Here is a 19513-nt window from a genome sequence, read left to right on the forward strand (position 1 = left end):
TTTTATCTTTTTGCTGATGACCTGGAAACTTTCGCTAACTCATAAATCTCCCTCGTGCAAGAAGACAACAACTTTTTAGTTAATTGGTGTAATTTAAAATTTCTCTTTCTCCAAACATCAAAATCTAATGCTGTTAATTTTGTTGGGCATGATGTGTTTGCGCTGTTTTTTTTAGGATCTGAGTACCTGCCTTTCAAGAAACAAATCAAAGATTAGTGTTTTATTGTGTCTAGTAAGCTATCTCGCCAAGGTCATCTAGAGTCAAAGCTTCTCAAATGCAACAGAATTTCAACTTTCCTGAAGCGCATTATCCCCCTTTAAGTGTCGTGCAATAGGAAAATTTTGCTATATGAATCCCTTATCCTGCCTTTATTGCTATACGGTGCTCCTGTTTGGTCTCCGTCCTGAACTTGTCTACTCAAACTTGAAGTTTTTTGGTATAAAGTCTTGTATTATCCATTATTGGATAATAGGCTTCTCAACATATGGGCTTCGAATCTCTCAGGCTTAAAATTTTTTCTGTTAAATCTTGTGTTTTACTTCTTAACAAGCATGACATTGTTTTCCTATGCAAGCTTTACAACGAGGCCGTTGACGTACAGTGAAACTTTCATTTTGTATATTTGCCAACGCGATCTTCATCGAATGAACTGTTTCGCCTCCGCACTGCACGCGAGGTCTCTTCAGAAGATAACTCTTCCTCCGAGCTCATCCGGTGAAAACTCTGAACAATTCCCTTAGCTTTTAACTGAAATAGAAAACGTGTAATTATTATGATATGAACAATTAATGTCTACATTTCTGTCGTCTTTTATCGTGCATAAGTCATACATAAGTGTTTTTTTAATCCTTATTTTTTTTTTTAAAAAAATAGGTCTTTTACTACCACTACTACTACTACTACTACTACTACTACTACTACTACTACTACTACTACTACTACTACTACTACTACTACTACTACTACTACTACTACTACTACTACTACTACTACTACTACTACTACTACTACTACTACTACTACTACTACTACTACTACTACTACTACTACTACTACTACTACTACTACTACTACTACTACTACTACTACTACTACTACTACTACTACTACTACTACTACTACTACTACTACTACTACTACTACTACTACTACTACTACTACTACTACTACTACTACTACTACTACTACTACTACTACTACTACTACTACTACTACTACTACTACTACTACTACTACTACTACTACTACTACTACTACTACTACTACTACTACTACTACTACTACTACTACTACTACTACTACTACTACTACTACTACTACTACTACTACTACTACTACTACTACTACTACTACTACTACTACTACTACTACTACTACTACTACTACTACTACTACTACTACTACTACTACTACTACTACTACTACTACTACTACTACTACTACTACTACTACTACTACTACTACTACTACTACTACTACTACTACTACTACTACTACTACTACTACTACTACTACTACTACTACTACTAGGGAAGTAAACGTGTAATTTTTCCGGTCTAAACTTAGTGTCCCAATTTAGGAGGCTAATTTTAGGGCAACAAAGTTAGAGTTAGTTAACAACCTAACTTTTGACAGTTGAATCGAACCAGATATAAACAATCGGCTGCTTCGCTATCGGATACGGAGAAGTTTGGTTCCTCAACGAAACTGTCATTTTAAAATTTTGTTCAATCACTGGAACGAAATGATTTAAATACAGTTTTAAATAAATTGACTTTAAACTGCAATTACCTGATGAGGCCAGATGTAGCGAAAACACTTGTAGTTGTAACGTTAATATTGACTAAGTCTTTTAACAACACTTTTGTTTATTTTGAATTCTACTTATTTGTAAGAAAAAAAACACTTTTCCACTGATCTCTAAAATTGGACACTTTTTGTCAAGTAAGGGTTCTATGTCAGGGCTCGCTGCTAAATGTGCACCATTTTGTCTGCCAAAAATTTAAATCTCCGCAAAAGACTAGATTCTTCTTTCCGATATTTAATTTTTAGCAGTTGAAATTTATTAATATTATTCTTATGAGGGACTTGGTTTGGTTGATTATGGAAGGACTATGCCACAGTTTCTTCATGATGTAGTCTGACTTTGCATTTAACACATGAATACTGTAAATCTGACTTTAGAAATTCAGTTTCTAAGGAGCTTGAGACAGAAATCAGTGCTCCAAAATGCGCTTTTTGTTAACTTTGACTCAGCAGTCGGAACGATAACTGATGCAGCATTAGTATTTGATGTTTTCATTCAACCAATTTTTACGGAGACATTTTATATTACATTGACGGATATACACCGCATTTGCCAACTTGGCTCTTTTTTTGATATTATCCATTTTTCTTTTATTCAATTTCACGATATTTGAAAAGCCTAGTCAACAGTCAGCCGCTCCTCCTCTGTTGACAAATGTAACTTCACTAAATCTTTGAACAGATCCAGAATTCTAATTTTTCTCTGGGAACACCTGCATCACTCATGGGACAGTTTTTTCTAACAGTCTTGTTTTCCTAATCAGTATCTTTGTTGTGAAACTTTTTCACTTTTGGATTTGTTGCATTTCTGTGCGGTATTCCTCTGAGTTTTTCCGAAGTCATTACAGCTACATATTTTTCCCTATGTTCTCGCCTGCTTTCTTTCTTTCTTGTAAGCAAGGTCTCTCATGTGCTCTTCCATATTATTTTGTTTTTCCCAACATCAAATTTTTCATGATTCTTGCTCTTCCTTTTGTTAAAAGTACAAGAATTGTGGAATAATATTTTTACTGAAAACAAACAAACTGTTCTTTTCTGTTTTAATATATGATTCTAGAAGGATTCGTCCCATTTTGTCTCTGGAATTATGTCGGGAGCGTTTGCTTTGCAATATTTTGCACTCAACTGTTTCAAAGGCTTTTGATACTTTCAGCATCAGAAAACCAGACAAAATGCCTTGTTTTTTAATGACATTGATGTCTTCAGCTGTTGACCTCTTGCAAAAGAAACCAATTTTTCTCTTAGAAAATTTTTGATAGTTTAATATAAAAGACTATTCATGAATGTAGAGTTTTTCTAAAAAACTTTAACCACATTTGGATCTATAATTTCCAGAATATTTGTTTCATTAGTTTGGACATTTTTTTCTAAAACAAATTTTTGGTTTTCAACAACGTGAAGAAATTGATAGCCCTTAGCCAATTTTTTTAGTTCGAGTTTCAGTTCTAGTGGCAAGTGCCGTTCAGTGAATCTCAAGAAAGTTAAGCTTTGGAATACTTTACCCTACTCTGAGAATTTTGGTCACACAATCCCTTTACTTAATTGGATGGCGTTATGTGTTATATATTTTACCCCAATTTGTTAACCTCTATATTCTGGCTCAACATTTTTTCGGTGTCTGAAGCGAAAAAAACTGCAATCCGTACATATATTGAGATTGGCGTTATGAAATAAAGAAGGATGAAAGTTAACTTCATGTTTCTATCAATGAAATCTTATCTCAGCTGAGCTATCTGTCTGAAGATTTGAAGATTCATCAACCATCCATCCCCCATTTCCAATTCACTGGCTCTAGCAGACGTGTGACCTCAAATTACTATCACTCTTAAAATTATCTATAAAACTTGCATATTTAGTCTATCTGTCTCGACCATCAGCTCTATTCATTGTATTCTGCTCGTTTGCTAAAAAAAATGGGGGTAATGAAAATCAGTAAAATTGACAAGTTCCATGTAACACTCTCATTAATAGCATACCGAAGTCCCATTCACAACAAAATTGGTGCCAAAATTGGTACCCCCGTCATGCGCTGGGTTGAACAACATGAACTGGGTTAGGTACTCAATAAGTTTTCAGTTTTTTATTTGCAACAACTTCCTGGCAACTTTCTCTTTTTATTTAGGTTGCTTTAAATTGAATCTTTTGTAGAAGTTTTTAATTCCCTCAACTCTGTTCACGCCTTTCAATCTGAAATACTCTCTCTGGTCAAAAGGAGCATTATCATCGGGGTAGTAGACCATCCGAAGCATGTAGCCACATCTAGCAACTGTGTGGTGTTCCAATTTGGCTGACTTCTTCTCCTGGTTTACACCTCGCAGAATTTCACGACAGTATGCATTGCCTCCTATGAAATAAGGTTGATAATTTTGATTTCAAATTATTCAAGTTCACTGCGTTAATTTTCATTTAAGTTAAATAAAAAACACATTGAAAGATTGACTGAATCATTTCTTATATTTTGCATCGGTAGTTTAAAAAAACACTTTTGTGAAATTTTTCTTGCCACGTTAACAGATGAGTTTATAACTAACATTTATGAATTTTATATCGAATAAGATAATAAGATGTTATGAAGTTAACTGAATAGGATAACAAAGCGAACGTTATTTGCAAAATTCCTGGGAATATCTTGCAAATTAGCTGTCCGAGCTGAAGGAGGGCAAAACAAAAGAACAGAAAACTGCAATTATGTGAGTAAGTGACATGCTAACAGAGGTTTTTCATAGGACGCACATTAAAACATATCATTCTTGTGTATGAAATCACAGATAGCAATCTAGCTCACTCAAATCTTAAAGTGCTCTTATAATTATTCATACTTTGCGGGGTAGCATGACATCACGGAGCTGGGAATCAGCCCACATGGCCGAGTGCTTATAGAAAAAAAAGAGATTTAGAGCTGAATGGTTACGTTTGAGTGACCAAGCAGCCTGACTTGTTAAGTTAAAGTACACCAAATATAACAAATAGCGAATTAGTCAGTTCTCCTCACTTGCTAATATATGGTGTGTGGTCCGGATAAGATCCATTTGAACCCTCCCTGGCCTCTAAGCCCCTCCCCCCATGCTAGGTAGAGTGGAGATGTTGCAGCCACGAATAAGCCCTCGTTATAGTGTTTTTCATTACTTTTTAACTAAGAATTGTCTTTAACGTACTGAAATGAAAATCAACCAATCATATCGGGGGAAATATTCGGTGCCCTAAATCTTATTCTATGGTTTTTTGCTCTACCTCGGTTTGTTTTTCCCGGCGTCCTCCAATTGTAACCTAAGTTTAGACCAAACGACTAAGCTTAGTTAAAAAAATGATTTGAAAGGATCAGCTATGTCGCAACTAATTGACGAAAAAACGTCATCTCTACCTTAGTGTATTAATGGATACCCAAAATGCGATGCAAGACATTAGCTCTAGCGAGCATGAGATGCCGATTTTTGTTCCACCCAAAAATGGCATGACAAAACGTATAATTCCATTAGATGCATTCTTTAAATTTTCCATTGCACATAAATTAATCAAACGGTATGCTCGTTAAAAAATTCTAATTTTTCACCTTTTGGAGATAACAAGCTTGAAATATACCATTAAATGTTCACAAATATTTGAATGACGTCTGTTACGGCTAAAATTTAGACTATCCATTTACAGTGAGTTAATAGTTTTTGAGTCTTTAACTCCTTAGGCTAATTTCTGACTTAATTTTAAGTTGAAATTCCCTGTTGTTGTAACGTTATTTGTTTGGACAATAATTTATAGAAGCATCGGTATCTTCAAAAGAAAAAGAGCCTGTCACTGATCCAATTGAATTTCTTTTGATCAACCTTCGAAAAAACTACCCGTACCGAACTCAAAGTACGATTCATGTCTGGGCTTGTATCAGTACTGTGATGGTTTCAATGAAACATCAAGAAACTTAGAAGTTTTATTAAAGTTTCAAAGAACGAAAGAAGAACTTACCTGACGAACTTTATTGCTGTATCGATAAGTAATGGCTACAAAACTAAACTCAATTCTAATTTTATTTTGGCGCTATCATTATCTTTTTGACCTATCAATCATATGTCAGAAGTAAATTCTCCCACCAACAGAAACCTGATTCTAACATCCACCGACCTCCAACTAATGAACTGGATTATACCCAAGCCATATATGATTCTCATGAAATGTTGATGAAAATAGAAAATCACCTCCGGGATTCGGAGTTAAGATCTATTCACATGCCAATCATGTAAAATATTTTTAGCTAATCTAAATTTTCTCTGTATATTTTCGCATAGATAACCACTGTAAATACAAGCTAATTTTTGTATATTTTCAGTTCAAAATTTAATTTAAAATTCAACTCATTGAAATCTTTGAACCGTGTTATCGACCACGACAATGGTGTCCAGACCAGCTACAGACAGACAAATTTTGGATCTACAGAATGCAGAATCAGCTACTGCGTGGATTATGTCTTTTGTGGCGAAATGTCGCGCAGAGAAGAAGGAGGAAAAGGTCAACACCGATGGTACTGTACAGGACCTACAGGTAACCAATCTCTTTCTTAGTATGTGCGGGCAAGATGCAATTATTAAACTTAGGAGCTTAATGAGTCCTAGGAATTTGATAGACACTCCGTACAAAGACATCAGATTGGCGATTCAAAATTATACTTCTCCTAAAGAGAGAGTAGTAACGGCAGAACGGGCTAAATTTCTGTCCGTAATCCAAGGTGTAGGGGAGTCAGACGACGACTTCCTAGCACGTCTTAGAGAAGAAGCACGCTATTGTGACTTCGAAAAATTGAAAACAGCGGCCAACCCCGAAGAGGAGTTGGTAAAAATAAAGTTTATCTCAGGTTTGAGGGACCCTGAAGCAAAACTTAGACTACTAGACGGTATTAAAACAAAACCAGCAATGTCGGTTACTGAAATGACCGAGAGCTTACAGTTCAGAAGTCAAGCAATGGCTTTTGCAAGTTCTTCATCAGGTAATAGGCCCTTTACGGTGAAAGAAGAAGTTGGGTTCAACTTCAAAAAGATCTTTCGAAAACCAAATGAAAAAATTACGGCTAATAAAAACAGCAACATGTGCACTAGGTGTGGAGGTAAGCCACACTCTAGTAGACCCTGTCCAGCGCTATGTAAAAAATGCAACACCTGTGAAAAGGTGGAACTCTTCTCAAAAATGTGTAGAAGCAAACCCCAACCAAATTCAGGTAAGTACAATAAACAGAATAACTTTTGCGAAGAAAATGTTTCTTCAGAGCAAGCATCTCCAGCATCGGATATGGGAATGTTTTATACTAAAGAACAAATCTTTAGCATGTCTGTGACACGGGAATATATCTCAATAAATAACTGCAAAGTAAAAATGCAAGTAGACACAGGTGCAGATAGCACAGTGATATCATCAAAAATATGGACTGAGCTTGGTAAACCTCAGTTGGATGGTAAGATAAGACATCTTGAAGCTTATGATGGTCATCAATTAACGCTTCTGGGATCACTTACTTGTGACGTTGAGTGGAACGGAAGCAGGCTCACTCAAAAACAACTTGCAGTTGTGCAGTCTGATAAAGAATTTGGACTACTTGGTAGAGACCTTCTACCCAAACACGGTGTGAACCACATCACAGTAGAGCACCAACCTGCGGTGAAGGGTTACAAAGCTCATGTGAAGCTGATACCAGGAACACAGCCGATGTTCTGCAAAGCCAGAAAAATACCTCTACCTCTTCAAGACAAGGTCACAGAGAAGCTGGAACAAATGGTCAGACAAGGCATCCTTGAACCCGTACAGCCAGGAAGAGTCACTAATGCATCTCCAGTGGTGTGGCAGAGAAAGAAGAGTGGAGAACTGAGACTTTGCGTGGACTTGAAAGTGCATATCAATGGCAAGGTCTTGGATGAGGACTACCCAATACCAAACATGGAGACGATCTTCCATAACTTACATGGGGCCTCATACTTTGGCAAAATTGACCTCTCAGATGCCTACTATCAAATTGAACATGACGAAGAAGCAAAAGATATATGCACAATCAACACATCTCAGGGACTGTTCAAGATGTGCCGACTACCTCAGGGATTGAAAAACTCTTGAATCAAAGGTGTTGTGATCTTTCAAGACGATGTGTTGGTGTATGGAACTACCAAGGAGCAGTTCGACAAGAGAATGCTTGCAGTCAAGAGTCGACTACGTGAGAAAAATTTTACTATTAATGAGAAAAAGTCTAACTCAAAACCAGTCGATAGCGTTAGTTTTTTGGGATACTCCTTTTCAAATGAGGGAATAGCACCAGATCCCAAACATGTTGAAAAAATAAAAAATGCAAAAGCACCAACTAACAATAAACAACTCGAATCGTTTGTTGGGCTAATTTTTACGGAAGAATGATTCCTGATTTTGCAGCAAAAATGCTACCCTTAAATAACATGAGAAATAGCGATTTCTCATGGGGCAAAATGCAACAAAAAGCCTTTGAAGACATAAAAAATGAATTATGTGCTAACCCACTAGTACAGCCATATAGTCTACAAAAAAGAAGCAACAGTTACTACTGACGCCTCAGAAAAAGCCCTTGGCGGGGTTCTTTCGCAAGAAGGACATCCAGTCATATATTTATCGAGAAAATTGACTCCAGCGGAGCAAAACTACTCGAACATAGAGCGGGAAGCACTGGCAATTGTCTTTGTGGTCACAAGATTGAAGCAATTCCTTCTTGGAAGACGATTTACCCTACAGACTGACCACAAACCACTCAAATATCTCGTTGCACCAGACGAGGAGATCCCGAAGACAGCATCAGTGAGAATCACAAGATGGACAATAGCTCTAATGGGTTTCGACTATGAGTTGAGGTACACACCAGGAGAGCAGATACCCCATGCAGATGCTTTGAGCAGAATGGATTTTGGCGAAGACGAATCGGACAACGATCGAGTGTGCTTCGCAATCAATAACATCTACTTCGCCCACAGTGATTTGGTGACCCAAGCAGAAATCAAAACTGAACTTGGAACAGCAGACTCTTCCAGGACATAATGAAACGAATCAAAAGCGGTAATTGGAAACAATGTTCAGAAGCGGAAAAAGGATTCGCACAACAGAAAGATGCACTCACTTTACATAATGGAATCATTTTCAGAGGTGTTGTTCCTTTCATTCCACCCAAACTACGACACTTGGTTTTGGCAAAAGCGCATGAGACACATCCCGGAAAGAATGCAACAGAGGCATCAGTCAGAATGATAGCATGGTGGCCTGGCATTACCCAAGACGTTCAACACTTTGTTAGTAAATGTAAGAATTGTCAATTGAACAGGCCTAGCCTGGGAAAAACAGTCTCTACGTGGCCAAAAGCCAACGTTTGCGAACGGCTCCACATGAACTGGGGCTATGTTAAGGACCAGGGCAATATATTGGATAGAAGCCTTCCCAGCGGGAAATAAAACATCAGAAACAGTTAAAATATATCTTAGTCAAATCTTTGCAAGATTCGTAATACCAAAAAACTTTAGTTTCTGATAATGGTCCTGAATTTGTAAGTGGTGACCTTAAACAGTGGTGTGAATCACTGGGAAAAAAGAAAATAGAATCACCCTTCTATCATCCAAGAGCTAATGGACTAGCTGAAAGAGCAGTTCAGACAGTGAAGCGGGCACTTCAAGCGTGGAGTCCAAACCTTAATGTGTCATTTGGAGCATTCCTGCAAAGGGCACTGATGACACATCGCAACACTTCAAAGACGAGGAGCAAAACTCCATTTGAACTCTTGTTGGGACGCAGAGTGAGACTACCAGCAATAGCAGATTTCGACTTGTGCGAACCCATTCTATTCAAGGCCAACGAGAACACAAAGACAGTTCCTGCTACCTTCATCATCAGAAAGGGCTTGAACACATCTTTCATACAGCCCGAAAACTCAGCACGGACTATCTTAGTGAGCGAAAACCAAATTGCGAGACTAGACGAGGACAATGTGAAAACTGAACCAGCAGTGGAGGAGACCATATCTCAATCAGAACCACAACCTCAGAACGCAGATGTGGGACCTTCACATCAAGACGAAGCTTCTGCAGCCACATCATCTACAGAGCTCCATTAACCCGAAACCTCAGACCTTTCTCGAACATCAACCAGGAACAGAAAACAACCTGACAGATTTGGAGAACCTATACCCACAAACTTGCTTAAAAAGGAGGGAGGATGTGATGGTTTCAATGAAACATCAAGAAACTTAGAAGTTTTATTAAAGTTTCAAAGAACGAAAGAAGAACTTACCTGACGAACTTTATTGCTGTATCGATAAGTAATGACTACAAAACTAAACTCAATTCTAATTTTGTTTTGGCGCTATCATTATCTTATTGACCTATCAATCATATGTCAGAAGTAAATTCTCCCACCAACATAAACCTGATCCTAACATCCACCGACCTCTAACTAATGAACTCGATCGTACCCAAGCCATATATGATTCTCATGAAATGTTGATGAAAATAGAAAATCACCTCCGGGATTCGAAGTTAAGATCTATTCACATGCCAATCATGTAAAATATTTTTAGCTAATCTAAATTTTCTCTGTATATTTTCGCATAGATAACCACTATAAATACAAGCTAATTTTTGTATATTTTCAGTTCAAAATTTAATTTAAAATTGAACTCATTGAATTCTTTGACCCGTGTTATCGACCACGACAAAAACTATTTCTAATAAAATCAATATGGAAGCATCACAAAATCAATTGCCATAGTAATATCAGAATTGAATCGTACTTGGCAAGATGATTTCTAAGTCAAAACGAACTTTTCAAAATATTTTGGTAAAATTTTCGAATTTCGAAAAGTTGTGCAATGTACCACGATTTCGAGGTTAATTTTCAGCCACTTTACCGGGGTCTTAAAAATTGATACCAAACTGGTACGAAATGATATCACACAGTACTTTAAGACCCCTGGTCACAATGGGTCATTTAAGGTAGTTATGGGCCGTTTTCAACCAGTTTTCAGTCGAAATAACCGCAAAATAGCCAAAATCACCGAATTTGGAACTTTCCGATTGCCCCAATGTCGAACTCTATGAACCGCGGCAAAATTGTTAAAAGTGGAGGGCAGTAAAGGTTCCTTTGCTGGCCCGAGGTTCTGTAGAACGAAATCAACTCTCAATGTACCCAATTTTGGTTCAAAACACTAATGGAACACAAAATCGCCAACAAGAGGAATTGCATTTCGAAGTGCCCTGTACTGATCCGTATTGGGAGTTCGGTACACGTACAGTCCATGAAAAACCAATTACAAGCTTAACTTTATTTATTATGACGCTTGACCGTGTTCATAGCCAATACTCACCACACACACACACACACACACACACACACACACACACACACACACACACACACACACACACACACACACACACACACACATACTCACAGACACACAATTAGCTATCTTTATAAGTTAATTTTTATGCTCGTGAAAACAGTCGGTTTCTCCTACTTATTTTATGAGTAAGTAAAAACACCATAAAAATAAGAACAAAGATTTGTTAATAAAGTTCAAGCATATCACGCCTGGTGCTTTATTTTAAATTGACATCTTTCACGGAAAGTTAACTTTAAGAAACTTTGTCACTGTCTTTCTTAAATTTTCTCTTGAACAAGTTCGACATAAGTTCTTTTTAAAATTCATTTCTGATTGCACACTTCTAAAACACAAAAATGGAATATCATTGTGGCTCAAGAAAAACTTCTCCTTACACAATCAAAGACGACTTATGAAATCCTAATTACTCACTTCCTTTTAGTCGAGCAAGAGTTGTAAATTTATCAGCTCGTCCATAGGATAAACTCTCGTCAAAAAATGGCCACCACACTCGAGACCTTTTTTGTAAATAGGCCAATTTGTTCATACCAAGCATTGTTTCCTGCTGTCCTGTTGTAAATTCTAGAATATTCTGAATTCTTATTTCAGAGTCTAAAACTATCTTATACAATAGTCTGTAGACAGCTGTAAAATGGAAAGATGGCTTTTTTGTATTAGCTTGGGAAAATTCGATGAGCGGTGACAATCCTTCTTGGGTTAAAAATGCAGCCCCGTCGAATAGAAATACCCATTCAGCGTCCATTTCTTCGAACCCAGCTTTGAGGGCTAAATTACGACCTCGGTTCACATTTAACCCATCGGCCACTATCTTTTCTGGTTTGCTGTAATCTGTTCTGATGACTCTGTATGACTCGTTGTAAAGCGTGAATAGTTCAACTAACGCGTCCACTTTTTCTCGATCTGATAATGAATTTATTATCCATAATCGTTTGCAATTTGAGGGAATGGATTCGTTTTCCAGGACAGTTTTTGTGTTAAGGAATGTTTGATTCGTTGAGTGTAGAGGTGGTAAGTCGTTCCCAAGAACTCGGGCAAATACGACCTGATTAAGGCTTCTTTAGAAAGTAATGGGAACTTATTAAACTGACACTGGACTATTTATGTTTTTATTTCAAATTCAAAACCAAACTGTGATTAAAAAGAAAAATGATACCCTAAAATAAGAATGCGACAACTTACTTCCAATCATTGCCTCAGAGATGTTGCTCAGCTCTCTGGAATACAGTTTTCAAAAATTTCCTCCAATTGATTAAAATCATAAGAAATAGTGTTTTAAAAATGTAATTTGCGAAACAGTTCAAAGTTAAAAGTTCAATTCGAAAAAAGAACTCATTTACTACCATTATCTTGCTGACAATTAACTTGATTTAAATTATTTCATCGCTTGAAAAACCAGATCAAAAACTTATGCGCAACAAAATTGAAGTCCATTTTTTTTTCTTGTATTGTTCCCAATTGATAAAAATATAATTTTGAATAAACTTCGAAAAATAAACCAACTTTTTAAACTTGAGAAACAAAGATTAGTTTTGGATTAATTTAAAATCAACATCTTCTTTGAAAACGTTTGTTTTCGTTCTCTTCAGAGTTTTTGTTTTTGTTCCCACTTTTTGCTTCGTTAACTTTTTAATACAAATGGAGCAGTTGAACTTGAGCATGAAATCAAACCAATTTTAAATTTATAATTTTTCTATCTGTTAAAATATGTTTCTAATTGCACCTTAGGAGTAAAATTGTTGAATTTGATGCAAGAATTCCAGCCAATTTTACATTTATAAGGTTTCGATCTGTTAAAAGATGGTTCCAGTTGTTTTTTAAGAGTAAAGTGTTCACTTACCAACTCAAAGTTGCTCAAATTAAACTTTAACCCGAGATGTCTAATAATTTCTAGTTTTTAGTCACAAAAAAATCGGAAAACTAAAAAAATACTCATGACAAGAAAATAGCACGAAAAAAAGTGTATCATTTTGATGAGTATCAAAATGAATACTTTTGATGAAGTTCACCCACTGCATTGAAACTTATAACTTTAAAATTAAGAAAATCGGATTTATAGTTGAGATCAAAAATATTATAAATTACTGGTTTGACCATACTAGACGGAGCACAGAATGAAATGACGTAATAAACTGTGACCAACTGACGAGTAATTTTTCAAGGAAATTAACCTCAAAGAAAAAACACACTTTAATTCCAAGTGACTCTTTTAGACGAGGAGATTGACCAAAGCAGTATTGTTGCATTCAATATAGTTTTACTGTTCAGCATTGTGATTGTATTTCATCTTATCACTTTAAAATCTGTTTTTTGTTAAACAATTGACTGTTTCAATCTTTAGTTTTGTACAAATATATTCTGACCCAAGTTTGCGCAAACGTAAATAAAATTTCCCTAAATGCTGCAAAGTAAATCCATTGAAAATGAAACCTTAAAACACATGGAAATTTCTCGTTTGCTTTTTTTGAGATTTTTATGGTTTGTGCACGACCGAACTTATCAATACACTTGTAATATCACACAATTTTTTTTCCGTGTGATGAAAATCACACAATTTTTATGTGCAATATTTGTCTGGTGTAATTTGCTGCTAATTCACAACAAGAGTAATGAGAACTATTTATAAATTGAAAATGGGAACGAAAACAGGGGAAAAATTCCAAATGTCTGAAGGTTTTTTTTATATACTGCAAAGGCCTTGATGATCTGAATGATTCCTTGAGAATATCAGCCCGCCTAAGTGCTCTTACATACAAATGGTTCTAACCATGTTGTTTTAAAATTAAAGTAAATAGTAGTTTTAATTTCTTTAAGTACTCTATGTTCTCTATGTAAAAATCATACTGAAAAAAAAATCAAAGTAGTTTTCTTTTAAAAATTGACTTGATATTTTTTCCGACATATAATTACTTTCTTGTCCTTAGCGTTCATTTTCAGCTCCGCCAGTCGCCCTCTGCAGCCAGGTAATAAAAAAATGTGGATTCAAACTCTTGCAAGAATCTTGCAAGCAGGATTCAAAAACTTGCACGAATCTTGCAAGCCGGATTCAAAATCTTGCAAGAATCTTGCAAAATTGATTCAAAACTTTCTAGAATCTTGCAAGAAGTGTTTATTCTCTCGTAAGATAGCTTGTAGGATTCTTGCAAGTTTTTAAATTTTTTAATGACTAGGGTCTTGTTGTGTTATGAATCTCAGCTCGTTAACAGGGCTAGGTAAAAGGTTTATTGGCAACTGCATTCAAGTCTTATCAAGTCAGTTGCTAATGCAACTATTTGTGCTGCAGACGTATATAGTCAGGACATAAGGCGAAGAAATGGACCATTTTGAATCTACTGAAATCAAATAATTATAAAATGGAACAGTCCATGTACTGTATTAAAAAAAAATTCTCATTGAACATTTGACAGCGTGAAAGATAAAAGGCAAACTCAATTTCATTTTTTTTCAGAACACACAAGATATGTTATTTGAGTTCTCTTGAAAGAATTTCTCTGAATATATGTTTTTTTATTCTGAACAACAAAAATGAGCCAATAAACCGTGGCTATATTTATTTATGCAATCATGGTTTTTGAATAGGACGTGCAGGAAAAAAGTTAAAAAGATTAGAAAGTAAAATACTTCAAAGGGAAAAACAGAGTAGATCCAAATATTCTACTAATGAATTATTGAAAACTTATTTAACAAGTTCCCTTTTATTGTCTTTTCGAACCGAATAATGAGAATGAAGCAAAATTAATATCATAACGGTAACAATGAAAAACAAACGTTTCACAGAACAAAAATATTTCATTATTTTTGGAAAGTTCAAGCTTAACTTATTGAAATTATTCACTTATTATTAAAATGCAATTGGAATATAGATTCTCTTCAACAAGTTTGAACAGTGGAACAAAAGTAAATGCAGAGTAAGCGAATGATATTATTTGCTAAGTTTCAGAATGAATCATAGTCATATTGAAACTTGTTTCGAACAAAATGTTTATTTAAATATCGATGTTCTCTTGATCTTTAGAACTATTATAGTAACAATTTAAAAACTAATTTGATGTTGAACAAATAGAAGCAATATTGAAATGTTTGTATCTGAATTGAGGTCAACAAGCTTATTCAGATACATCATGATTCCTCGGGCGGACCACCATCAATGTTTTTTTAGAAAAAACAAGGCGGCTCGGTAATGTGCGATCGCACATAAGGTTCCGACCCCGCCCATCCACAATATTGGCATAATTGTCTACCAAATGAGGAACAGATAGAAAAACCCAAAAATTATTTTTTGGGAATCCCAAAAAAGCCCAAGTATTTTTCAAAAAAATTGTGTATGAACGATAAGATAGCCTCCAAAGCAAACAACTCAGTGGAGTAAAAATTGAAGTAGATTGCTGTGATATGCCAATATTAAGAAAGTGAGTCGAGACGAACAGCAAAATCAAACAGCAACAACAACAAACATTAATTACATCAAAAACTTTATGTCCGTTTTAAAAAACAAAAATTAATAACAAAGTCAGCATACCGTCAGATAAATTTAAAACTAAACAAAATAACTTATAAATCACCACAAAAGATATGGACCAGTCCATAAAAAGGTTTGGTAACAGTTAGACAAAAAAGAACAAAAACAGTTAAAAACAAAGTTAAAAAATTCGCTTATTTTATTTAAAACAGTCAACTTAAAAGTTATGAAAACCATTAGAAATTATCCCAAATGTTTACGATTACCAATGCGTCCATAGAAGGGCATTAGGGCCTGTTCTTATTCATTTTATTAAGCGGCTAAAAAGAACAACAAAAAAACAACAAACAAAAGTTCAATTAAAATTTGCCAGAAAACGCTGTTAAAACCGTCAAGCCATATTTTGGCCCTCAAAATATATTCGATTGCTCCATCTTCAAACACCGCTAATGTAGTAAGTAGCCATTTATTAGTGAGACTAGGTAACAAGTAGAAAAAAAAGAAAAGAGGGCAAAAGTATTTAATAATTTAGATTTTTTTCGAAACAAAATTTTATCCAAAGTCATGAAAGACTTCATTTACAAATTGAAATATTAAAAAAACGTCGTTTATTCGTCCAAAGGAAGCCTGTGAGATCTGCAATTATCCGGAATATTTCTTCCGTCTACAAAAAGAACGTAAAATAAGGAAAATCAAATTTATTTACTTTTTTTTGTGAAAAACCCGTGTCGAAGTCAGTAAGGTCATAACGCATTCTTTAAAAAACAGATTTTGGGACATCAATCCCTTTTGACACCTTCCCTTGACACCCATAATGTCATACTTGACCTGTAATTAAAGGAGATTAGGTAAAAAAAAGAAAAATAAAAACAAACAAAAATTCAATTGAAACTTGCCAACTTGCCAGAAAACGCTGTCAAAACTGTCAAGCCATATTTAGGCCCTCAAAATTAGGCCCTCTTTGCGCCTTATTCAAACACCGATAACATAGTATGTGGCCGTTTATTAGTGAGACTAGGTAACAATTAGACAAAAAAGAGAAAAAGTCAAAAGTATGTAATGGTTTTGATTTTTTTCGAAACAAAATTTTATCCAAAGTCATGAAAGACTTCATTTACAAAGTGAAATATTTAAAAACGTCATTTATCCATCCAAAGGAAGCCTTTGAGATCTGCAATTATCCAGAATATGTCTTCCGTCTACAAAAAGAACGTAAAATAAGGAAAATCAAATTAATTTACTTTTTTTTGTGAAAAACCCGTGTCGAAGTCAGTAAGGTCATAACGCATTCTTTAAAAAACAGATTTTGGGACATCAATCCCTTTTGACACCTTCCCTTGACACCCATAATGTCATACTTGACCTTTAATTAAAGGAGATTAGGTAAAGAAAAGAAAAATAAATAGAAAATTCTTGCGAAGTTAAAAAGTTTTTTTTTAAGTTTTGGAAAACGGTTGTTTTCAAAGTCATGAAAGCCATCAGCTATCTAATATTATCAAAATTTTGGCTCATCTATTCTTTCATGAAAAGCAAGTGAAAACTATCACTATACAGGAAGTTTCATACGATCGAAACGACAAATTAAAAATGACAGTTAAAGGCAAAATTAATAAATTCAATTAATTTCTTTAAGAAAGAAGTGTCGAGGCCGTTAAAACGATAATCTATTTCTTTCAGGATTTTAATATATTCAATTGTGCTTTATTTTGAACGCTAATGATGTGATATGAGAACTGTCAATAATGTGATAATGTGACTAGAAAACGTGAAAAAATGTGACTAGAAAACGCAAATACCTAAAAACAAAAAAATCTGAAATATAGTAGTATCAAAGACAGAAAAACGTAACTTTAGGCTTAAAACGCAATTGATAATAAATTTTAATTCAGTAGAATTAAAAAGCATTCTTTGTTTGCTGACACTAAGCTACAAGTTGACCAAATTAAGAAAAAAATAGAGGAAAAGCTCATTAAGCCATTATTTCTTTAAAAATCAATTAATTTTAAAAGTGTCGAAACGATCATAAAATTTCAAGTAAAAAAACTAAATGCATTAGCTTGTAGCTGCTGAGGAAGCCAATTGGACCTATCACTCCTGAGATTTAATTTGATATGTTCTGTTCTTTATTATTAAAAAAATGTCTTTTTTTTTAAAAAAAAAGACCGACTGATTACAATCCGAATGCTTTTTGGATAGTAACAGTCCAATATTGGCCCGAAACTAGCCCTGCTAATGCTTATTGTTCGTTTGGAACAGTTGATTTTCGAATTTTGTAGATATAGATTATTCGTTAGTTGAAAACTCAAAAATAAATTCTGCATTTTTGATAATCAACGAGTAAAGTTAGCAAAAAACGGTAAGTTTTAATTACAGAGCACTCTCAGCGAAAGTTGAAGTAGGAATAGCCTCCTTCTGAGTCTACAAAGATTGTATTAGTGTTGTTTGGGGGTATACTGTAGGCAAATTTAATCAAAACGGACTAAAGTAGCTTATTTCGTGCTGTTTTTGATGAAAAAGGCAGAATTTTGAAATATTTAACCAACAAATTTAAATCAGTATAATCAACAAAGCTTATTTGTCTTTAAAAATGAAATCAACGACACTATTCTTAAACATTTTAACAAATTTTAGCAAAATTGACGAAAAATTAGGCAAAAATATCGGAAAATGTAAATAAAAACATCGTGAACTCACTCTACTTTTCTCAGAAGTTTAAACCTCGATAACTCCCTGTAGAAAGCGAAAATTAAAAAATCTTTTTAATTCTATATTCTACGCTGGACGAGCTTTCTAATGATACCAGTCTCAACTCTCTATGATGAATATATCGATCGGCGAAAACTGACTGAACAAAAAAAACCCATTTGAGTATATAGTTCCTCCCCCCTCAAGAGGGGTCGGAACAATAAAAACGTTGGTGGACTGCAGAATTCGAGAATACATTCATTTTTATTACATCGTTTTATAGTTTTGGGAATGGTTATTTCTATGTACATCATTATTTGATGTTTTAAGAAAATTTCAAAGAATTGTATTTTTTTTACATTCTTCGGATATGACAGTTTTACGACTACGACTTTCAAAATATGCTGTCTGCGTCAGGGGGTGCAAATATTATGCACCCACTAAGCTGAGTGGCACAAACGGAAAAGATCCTAGTAATATTATAAATATGGGAATTATGCGAGCAACCGGGGACATTACTTTTTAACGTCTACAAACGTTTATTTGGTCACATATTAAAAAAAAAATTAAACTTCTCTTCCAACGCAATCAAACTGAAAAACTGATTTGGGAGCCAAAATTTTCCTGATAGTAAAGTAAAGAATTCAGTTTGAGTCTTAAATAAACTTTTATGGTCCAATACCAAATCTAATAAAAATATAAAATACTGATTTGGACTGTACTTGTGTTTAAAACTATCTGATCAGACAAAGCCTCCCGGATCATTTTTGACTATAAAAGGAACGAATCTTAGATATCCAGCATCAAACAATGCGTGCAACAATACATGTTTGGCCAATAAAAATAAGTAAAACGGATGCCACATATAAGACTATTTATGTCTTTTTCAGGAACAAAAGGACAACAAAAATTCTCTGAGTAGACCAAAAAACGCAGCCGGTGCTGGTATGAAACTCTAAAGAAACTCAAACACGGCTAAGTTATAGAATTGTGTGACTAAAAATTAGTTGTCAAGAAAGCGAACGTTAAGTTAATAGCGCATAAACTAATTTTTGCACGTTTTTTTGTATAAATATTTGATATGAAAGGACCACCAGATTGGCACAAGAAAGAGCGCTGCGATCAGACACACTTTGGTCGCGTAACGTTAAGCCCTAATCTAACCTAGCAAGAGGAAAATGTGCCTGTT

The 19513-nt window shown here is 34.8% G+C and overlaps 1 protein-coding gene across 1 annotated transcript in view; it reads right to left on the reverse strand.

The window, feature by feature from the left end:
* Positions 1-3727: 3727 nt before the first annotated feature.
* The window catches only part of LOC142346158 (uncharacterized), a 19938-nt gene continuing 4152 nt past the window's right edge, over positions 3728-19513 (reverse strand). Inside the window, exons 3-4 of the mRNA XM_075398668.1 lie at positions 11595-12238; positions 3728-4151 (exon numbers count right to left, since the gene is read on the reverse strand). Of these exons, the coding sequence (XP_075254783.1) occupies positions 3922-4151; positions 11595-12238 (874 nt within the window). The 3' untranslated portion in view covers positions 3728-3921. The remainder of the gene's footprint in view (positions 4152-11594; positions 12239-19513) is intronic.

Source organism: Convolutriloba macropyga, chromosome 9, assembly GCF_964194025.1.
Source record: "Convolutriloba macropyga chromosome 9, txConMacr16.3, whole genome shotgun sequence".
Taxonomy (NCBI): domain Eukaryota; kingdom Metazoa; phylum Xenacoelomorpha; order Acoela; family Convolutidae; genus Convolutriloba; species Convolutriloba macropyga.